Below are 9,463 nucleotides of genomic sequence, written 5' to 3' on the forward strand. Positions count from 1 at the left end.
GAGCCACACCAGCCAGAGCCAAAAATTATTTTTAAAATTAAATTTAAATGTTTTAATTATAAAAAGAATAGGCTCAGAATATAATTTAGTATGTTTTCCAATCTTGTCAAATTTCTTGATATTGACTGGTTTGTCTTTTTCACTGAAAATCCAAACACCAAATGTCTCTGCTGGGAAGTCAGGACCAATTTTGTTAAGGATGATAAACCTTGATCAAATCCTGGTAAATTAAATCACCTCAATCTATAGAAATTGAGTTTCCCTAATTCAGTCCACATATGTGGTTTACTCTTGTCTGTGGAAGTAAAAGACAAAAATCACAGGGAAGGACCTTAAGTTTCTACTCTCAAATGATGGATGTTCTTTCTTTCTTTTGTGATTCTAGGTACTTGTAATACTCTTCTATTTGTGAGAACAGACAGAACTCAAACACATTAACACGAACCTCCTTTCTATATATTCTATGACACCCATAATAAGCCTAATACCATTAAGTTTCTTTTTAAAGAATGGCAGAAAGGTACTACAGAGTAGGAACCCACTTTTGTAAAAAAATATGATATACTATATGTTACTTATATCAAAAAGATTTAAAAGTATAAATACTAGATATACGTTCAAAATTATTAGACAATTTGTATTTTCTAATAATCTTCAACAATAAGTATGCATTCTATGGCTTTTATTAAATAAGAATTTCAAATATCTGTATCTTTTAGTAATTACTTTTTTATGAAATTGCCTGGGAAAAAGACATAATTTTATTATCTCTTTATAAACATTTCATGCAATTTTTAATGAACTTGGAGTATCCTTGTTACTAAAAAGAAAAAAAGGAGAGCTTTTAACGATAGCTCTCCTGTTATTAAAAAGAGAATTCAAATAAAATATTAAGATAAATTCATAATTTCTGTTCTTCTGAGCAAATTCATTTTATTGGATACTTTTGTTCCACATCCAAATAATGAACAATGATAAATATCAGCAAATTGCAATTATAACTTTCTATCATCACATTTTAGAAAAATTTTCTAGAGGCTGAAGTAATAAAACAAAAATCATCTAAAATCTTACTACAGATTATTTTTAAATGTCTGTTTCACTGCATTAGTAACATAGAAAACTACTACTTATAACCCTGCCCTGCTCTACCTGTGGATTTTGTTGGTGTTCACTTCTAATGCTGATAATATATCTGAAGGATACTTTTATAACAGAAATAATTTAAAGAGTACAACTGTTTTCAGGACAACACAATAATTTTCCCTCCTTTGTCAATTTCACACATTAGAAGTTACATTTAGAATGTTCCTACTTACCTTAAATTTTTGGATATTCCTATGCATAAAACCAGCTATTTAAGAACACTGAGGCCCTGGCTGGTGTGGCTTTGTGAACGGAGTGCCAGCCTGCAAACCAAAGGGTCAAGGGTTCGATTCCCAGTCAGAACATATGCCTGGGTTGTGGGCCAGGTCCCCAGTAGGGAGTGTGCAAGAGGCAACCACACACTGATGTTCCTCTCCCTCTTTCTTCCTCCCTTCCCCTCTCTAAAAATAAATAAAATCTTAAAAAAAAACACTGAGGGAAAAAAACACCTTACCTTTTGTTACATATGATCAACAGATCTGTCCTTTTTCTGCTTTACAAGCAAAAATTACATTTTCACACAAAATTGAGTGTTCAGTTAGTTAGCTTGAGCTAGTGTTTCGGGCGTGATGCTATAATAAAGCTAAATTGACCATTTGGTCACTGATCCCACCAATTAACTTTTATCTATTGCAGGGCCAGAGGCAGCATCAAAACCCCTGCTGGTCAATTCTTTGGATTGCAAGGAGAGCCTGCGGACTGTGGAGCTAGGTCAGCACAAATCACTATCACCACATTCTATTTATCAACTTTACTACAGACAAATCGTGTAAGAGGAGAACACCAAAAATATACCCAGTGGATCCTCAAACTGATGATAATCTAAGTTAAAAAAATACAATCTGTTTTGTTTTAGATGCTAAACTGAATCCATTTCTATTAATCAGTATTTATTCTTTGAATTTCAAAATGCCACCACTAAATTGAGACCCGCTGCTACGACAGTGTGTAAATATATTAAAAAAAACAACAATCACTGATCCCTTTAACCTCTCAGCTTTATTAATCCATGTACTTTCACCTTTATGTAACATTATAATCTAAGGAGTACTATACCTTGAAATTACAATAACAATTCCAAAGAGAGACAAATCTGTTTGTTTTCTTTACTCCCTGGTAGTAAGTGCAACATAATCATTTGTTCACCCTCAATTTCTCTTCTGACCTGTAACTCTCTTCTGACCTGTAACTGCACAAGGCAATAAAATTACTACTTCAGTCCTTCAGCTGCCCCTCCTAGAGAAGGTGAACTCCCTGAGATAGCACAGCTGCTTCCAGTCCTTCCCACCTGAAGTCCATTACACAGTATAAATTGACACAGTATATATTATCATTGGCTCACAGAGCACTTCCTAGTAACTGCACTATGAAATTCTGTAGATACTAGATGGATATTATCAAACCTTGACACAGTATGAGGATATAGGCCACAAAAGACTTTTGAATGTACTTAGTGGAAAATTGAGCAAGTGAACCTTTCAATCTCTCCTATCCCACGCAGTGTCAGAAAAGCATCCCACAGCCCTGGCCAAGGTGCTCAGTTGGCTGGAGCCACGTCCCCTACTCCCAAGGCTGTAGGATCCGTCAGAGCAAATACAAGAATCAACCAATGAATACATAAATCAGTGGGACAACAAGTCGATATTTCTCTTTCCTCCCTCCTTTCCTTCTTTTCTCTCTCCCCTTGCCCTCCCTCCCTTCCTCTCTCTCTAAAATCAATCGATAAATAAATAACTTTTTAGAAAAAGAAAGGCACCCTACAAATATGGACAACTATATTTTTGCACAAAATCTTTGACCCAAGACAGTCTTTCTTTTCCTACCAGCCATATACTTTTAACTGCCTCTTTGGAGAGAAAAGCCTTGGATTATATCTGGTTCATTCTCCACTACAAATATTCCCTACAAGATAATAAATAGTTCAATATATATCAAATCAAGTAAAATATAACAATACCATCCTTGACTAACTATGTGCTCCTTACAAAATTTATGAACCTATACATTTTAATACCCTTTTTTTAGTTTAAACTATGACTTGAGAATGCTCCCCAATACCCGATGTTAAGAAGGATGCCTGACAGATAGATATGGGAGCAGAAGAAAAAAAGACCCTAGTGAAGGAACAATTTAACATACTTCTTCCATTTCCACCTTTATCCCAAGAGAATTCAAATGATAAGAGAAAAAAAATGGAGGTAGGACCTGTGATTCGGAATCAGCCATAAGAAAACAAAACATGCTGAATTTGCAAACTGCGTTTTAACTTATTCTTTCAAACAATTTTTTAAAGAAGAATTGTTTAACCAACAAAATCTTTCGCTTCACCCAGGCGCAGCTGAATCTCATCTCATCCAATATCCCGCGCCTCCATACACATATACCCAGCACTACCACTTTGAGTCCCTGTGCCAAACCAACCATCACGGGAAAAAGTAAACCATGAGGATCATTTCCTAATGTTCTCTAAAAAATAGTCACAACTGTTTTTCCCACGGGAAAATAAATCATTTATTATATCGGGTTGGGAGAGGGGAAAGCTTATTATCATGCAGCTTTTCATTCTCCATAGAGAGGAAAACAGCAGTAACTTCCAAAAAGAGACAACTGCATGTATCCCCAGTTAGAATCTAAAACACCAGCCAAAAAACAAAAACACCCACACACTCAAGTAACAGACTCCTGAGGCATTCACATGAATAGAAACTGAGGCACTTCACTTTGCAGCAACACTGTCCCTTAAACAAAAATCCCCCAGAGCGTGGGGGAAGGGGATGATCCATGCTTCCCCTACGCCCCTGCCACACAGGGGGAGCATGATTCTGTCAAACAGAAAACGCCACTCTCCACCTCCCCCGCCATCCAGAACACTGACTGGCACCGGGAGCGGGGGCGACCGAGGGCAGGAGAAGCGAAGAGGCGGGGACACCACACACCGCCTGATTCACGGCTTTTAAAGATGTTTTAAAGCTACGATTTCCTCCGCCCGGAGAATTCTCATCCATTCACCATCCCCAACTCCCACCCTGCCCCACCCCCAACCGCGGGCGCCGCAGGGCCGGTCACGGCCGGGCCTCAGCCCCAGCGCCCAGCGCCCCCAGCCCGCGGTGGGGGTCCCACGCGCGCCGCTCACCACCCCGAAGCCCCGCGCGCCGGGGCCAGGAGACGCGTCTCACCTGGATGTAGTTGTTCTCGCAGTAATCGGCCACCCGTTCCAGATTCGTGTAGCTGTCGAAGAGAGCCCGGCGCCCCCCCGGGATTTCCTCCTCGAGCAGCATCTGCAGCTCCGCCATCTTCACATCCTCCTCCTCCTCCTCCTCATACAGTCCGCAGAGGCAGCGGCGGCCGCGGCGCCAGGGAAACCCAAGCTCGGGAGAGGAGGAGTAGCGGCCACGGCGGCCGCAACTCGGAAGGAGCGAGAAACACCCCCGCGCGCGACAGGGGAGGGGTCAGCAGGGACGGGGGCGGGGCGCGAGCCGATGGACTCGAGGACAGTCACCGCGGCGACAGCCGGCCAGGCGCGCGCACGCGCGCTCCTCTCCCTCCCTCCGCCCAGGGCGCTCGAGAGCGATTCCCACCCTCCGCCCCGCGCTCGCCCCTCCCCCACTTCCGGCGTCTCCAAGCGACGAACCGAGTGGGGGCCGGGATGCGCGCGGGAGTCGGGCGCGCAGTTAACCCTTCGGACCCCGCCGGCTGCGCGTTGTGGGAAATCCCACCCCCGGCGGCCTTTGTTAGTCCGACGTCGCCGCTCAGGCCCCGGCGTCTTCCCGCCCGCGCCCCCCGCGATGCCCCCGCCGCGTGATGCTCAGCCTGGGGTCCAAGGCCTTGCTGTGGTCATTGGCCTGAGGGACATGTCAGCCCAAGGAAACTTCCATGCAGCTTTAAGTGCCGCGTTACTTTTCATTTTTCTCTTCATCTTGGACCACATCAGTACATTCCAGTTTCCTGATCCTCAATTTCCTGCACCCTGGCTTTTTTTTTTTTTTGCATTGACTTGCCCCGTTCCCTGGACCTCAGCTTGATGTGCCTGCCCCGCTTCCTCACTGACAACCTTTTCTGTCATTTCTCTGGCTATATCGTCTTCGCTATCTTTTCTTCGTGATTCAGTAAAGTTTCTGAAACGATTTTGCTGGTACTAATTTCCTTCCCTACAGGGCTGTTACATGGGGAAAATAAAAGTTTATGTGAGGGCACCTTCAGAAATGTTAAATTCAAGGTAGAGCATTTTGATCTTGCAATTCTGTTCTTATTCCCCAAATGTATCTTTTTGCTAGATGTGACTGTTCCACACAATGTAATCTTAAAAAACCAAGACCCCTGACACCCGCTGAGATACAGTCTGTGACCTTTTCTGTACTGTGATAGTTAAAGTTGGCTACATTTGTAGTTTAGAACAGGATCCATTATTTCAACTTGTTCTTGCTTTTGTGATCTCTTGTTCCTCCTACAGTGATTCTCTGCCCCCCCTTTCCCAAATGATAAGAAAACTATATTATACTTTCTCAAAAAAATCATTTCGATGCTGTTCCATTACAAATTTCTGGAGCAATCTCTGATGTTATGACATTGATTTTATGATAAGCGTATTAGCAAATTGTTTTGAGTCTTTACTGTGGAACCTAAATAAAAAGACATTGAAAATGTTGGTCCAGTTCAACCAGTTTTACTCTTAACCACTTTAAACATCTATATTAGTGATTCTCAAACTTACGTGTGATGAGCTTGTTAAAAAAAAATGAATGCTTCAGGGTCACTCCAGAGATTAATTAGAGACCAGCAGTGATGGAATGGGGTAGTAGTTATATGGCTCGTAAAACTTGCCTCAGGGAATAAGACATTTATAATCAAGTGATTAATACATATTAGATGCAGCAAACTTTTGTTTTAGACTGAAGTTCAATGTATCAAAGGGCTAGTGTTGATTTGCAAGAAGCAAACCGGAGAGTTAAATGGTAGGCTCTTCTCCCGTTACACTATTCTCACCTAGCATTCTTTGGAATACTGCTTAGCGATTATCCTCTATAAACACATCTCCCTATGGGGTGATTCATCAACCTAGGAATCGCTCTGTGAGGATTCCAGCATTGTACTTTCTCAAATCAATTTGTGACATTCCATATGGATCTTAACTTCCTTATCTGAAAAAGCAAAGCATTAAACTCAGGTCAGTTCTCAAACTTCAGTGTGGATTGGAGTTATCTGGAGGGCTTGTTAAAACACAGATTGTTAGGTCCCACCCCCAGATATTCTCATTCAGATAGTCTAGTCCAATTTATAGTTCTAGGGAGTGTCCAGGTGATGTAGATGAAACTGCCTCTCTGGCTCTGAAGGTCCATGATTTCAATGTCTGAAGCTGGGAATCTCCTCTAAGAGGAGCTTTAATACTCAGCAGAACCTAAGGACTCCAAGACATAAATACTTCTCCTGCCTCGGAGGTAATTTAAGCAAAAAGGAAGACAACTAACTACAAGAGCTCTAAGAATACATGTGATTTGAGTGGTGAGATTGCAGGGCTTTTTGGGGTTACTAACCCTAATTTTATAAAATGAACATGGATTATTTTTCCAAGAATCCAATGAGACTATTGTCTCCCAAAATCAGAGAGAATACTTTCATTAATGCTGCCCCAGGTGACTTTTTAAAGCAATTTTACCATCAACCTGATTCAAAGTGAGCATTAAAAACTCCTAATTTTTTATATATTAGCTGCCATGCCAAGTACAGTTTATTTTTTTAAGTGTAATTGCAATTCTTTATATTTATTTCCAATAAATTACACTTTGGCTTTGTCCCAAGTTTGAGTAAGCATGTTGAATAAGTCAAGGTAAGCCTCACCCAATTGTTAAGAGCCACTATTAATATACCAGTACCTACTTCCGGCCAAGATGGAGGTGTAGGTGGAAACACTGCACCTCTTTGCACAACCAAGTTTAAAGACAACAAACTTAATAACAAAAACACAGCCAAAACACAGAAAATTGAACTATACAGAAGTCCAACAACGAACTATTTAGCCAGACCAGTTAGAGGGGCAGAGTCAGTGGCGGAGCAAGGTCAGGCAGGAAAGATCACTGGACCGACCCAGGAGCATAAGCGGATTGGCGGTTGGCGGATCCCAGGCATAGGGTGGCAACAGGTGGATCCAGTGAGGGCACAGGGCGGCTGGCTGGCTGCCTACAGTCAGACATTTGAGCGCAGATAAACCAAGCAAAGAGGCAAAAGAAAGACAGACCGCTCAGGCCAGGGCCCCAGTGACAGGAATTAGAGCCTGAAAGCACCAATTGGAAAGACTTTTGGGGTCAAGGTACCGGAAGAGTTTGTTGGAGAGACTGACAGGGTCCTGGAGGGTACACAAGCCCACAAACCCGGGAACCAGCACCAGAAGGGCCCAATTTGCTTGTGGGAAGCAGCAGAGGGGACAGAAATCTGAGAGAGAGCAGAACAAACACCATTGCCCCTCTCTGACCCTGCCCCCACATACAGCGTCACAAACCAGCAAACTGGGTAGCCCTACCCTGGTGAACATCTAAGGCTCTGCCCCTCATATATAACAGGTGTGAACAGACCAAAACATTATGGCTCAAGAATAGCTCAAAGCCCCAGAGCCAATAATTTTAAGCAACCTAGAGATAGCCAAACTTTCAGATGCACAGTTCAAAACACTGGTGATCAGGATGCTCACAGAACTGGTTGATTTTAGTCACAAATTAGAGAAACAAATGAAGGCTAACCTAACTGAAATGAAGGGAAGTGCACAGGAAACCAATAGTAATGGAAATGAAACTAGGACTCAAATCAAGGGAGTGGACCAGAAGGGAGAAAGAAACAACCAAACAGAAAAGAATGAAGAAACAAGAATTCAAAAAAATGAGGAGAGGCTTAGGAACCTCCAGGACATCTTTAAATGTTCCAACATCCAAATTATAGGGGTACCAGAAGGGGAAGAGGAAGAGGGACAAGTGGAAAACTTATTTGAACAAATAATAAAGGAGAATTTCCCCAATCTGGCAAGGAAATAGACTTCCAGGAAATCCAGGAAGCTCAGAGAGTCCCAAAGAAGTTGGACCCAAGAAGGAACACACCAAGGCACATCATCATTACATTAGCCAAGATTAAAATGAAGGAGAGAATCCTAGAAGCAGCAAGAGCTAAGGGGACAGTCACCTACAAAGGAGTTCCCATCAGACTGTCAGCTGATTTCTCAAAAGAGACCTTACAGGTAAGAAGGGGCTGGAAAGAGGTATTCCAAGTCATGAAATCCAAAGACCTACAACCAAGATTGCTCTATCCAGCAAAACTTTCATTTAGAATAGAAGGACAGATAAAGTGCTTCTCAGATAAGATCAAATTCAAGGAGTTCATCATCACCAAGCCCTTATTATATGAAATGTTAAAGGGACTTATCTAAGAAAAAGAAGTTAAAAAATATGAACAGTGAAATGATAACAGTGAAATAAAAACAGTGAAATGATATATCAGGCAATACCAAATTGGGTATATATGTATATAATTTTATATACACATAAAATATATTTCAATGAATGAATATGTATGTGAATATATATTTCCACGAAATTTAAAAGAACTCTTTTTTGCACAGTTAAGTTCCCTATTAGAAATATCATACAGTACTCAGGAGAAATGCAAGCAGAGCTTCTTATTCAAACAATGAAATGGTTAACTGGCTTCCCATTCTCACTCCAAACAAGAAAAACAATTATCAGTGATTCATATTTTATAGTATTTATACACATTTGTGGGTTTTAGTCAGATTTAAGATAATCAGGAAATTTAAATATCCAGTGCATATAGTTAGAACACACTAAGTCTTTGAAAAACAAAAATGTTCTGTCTGTGATCAAAAGATAAATTCCTGGAGCCCTGGCTGAGTGGCGCAGGTGATTGGAGACTGGTCCTGTGCACCGAAAGCTTGCTGTCTCCATTCCAGGTCAGGGTGCATACCTAGATTGCAGGTTGGATCTCCAACGGGTCAGATGCATCGGGAGGCAGCTGATTGATGTGTGTCTCTCTCTCCCTTCCCCTCCCTCTGAAATCAGTTTCCATGTACTTGGATGAGGATTAAAAGAAAAGATAAATGGCTGGAATCTAAGATTTATATTTTTGGGCAAGCTTTATCATCTGAAACTTTGGTTTCGGTTTTAATAATATAAACTTTGGTCTCAATTTTAGGGATATTTATTTAATGGCTAAAAATGTACCAAACTATTTTTTAAAAGGCTTTTCGTACAATAGAGCGTTCCATGCTATATAGCTATATGAATATAGAATACACATTTTTAGGAAATAAGTTAAGATT

General features: G+C 41.3%; 1 protein-coding gene across 28 annotated transcripts in view; it reads right to left on the reverse strand.

Moving 5' to 3' along the window:
* The window catches only part of ABI2 (abl interactor 2), a 97,735-nt gene extending 93,102 nt beyond the window's left edge, over positions 1–4,633 (reverse strand). For 5 of the 28 annotated variants that reach the window (XM_053658222.1, XM_053658181.1, XM_037165906.2 and 2 more), the window contains exon 1: positions 4,323–4,622. In XM_053658222.1, coding sequence (XP_053514197.1) covers positions 4,323–4,439 — 117 coding nt within the window. In that variant the 5' untranslated portion in view covers positions 4,440–4,622. Of the gene's footprint in view, positions 1–4,322 lie in introns of all 28 variants that reach the window. The other 23 variants (XM_053658150.1, XM_053658116.1, XM_037165903.2 and 20 more) reach the window with 11 other exon arrangements.
* Positions 4,634–9,463: the final 4,830 nt, after the last annotated feature.

This window comes from Artibeus jamaicensis, unplaced genomic scaffold (genome assembly GCF_021234435.1).
Source record: "Artibeus jamaicensis isolate MK-2021 breed Jamaican fruit bat unplaced genomic scaffold, CSHL_Jam_final contig_1015, whole genome shotgun sequence".
Taxonomy (NCBI): Eukaryota; Metazoa; Chordata; class Mammalia; order Chiroptera; family Phyllostomidae; genus Artibeus; species Artibeus jamaicensis.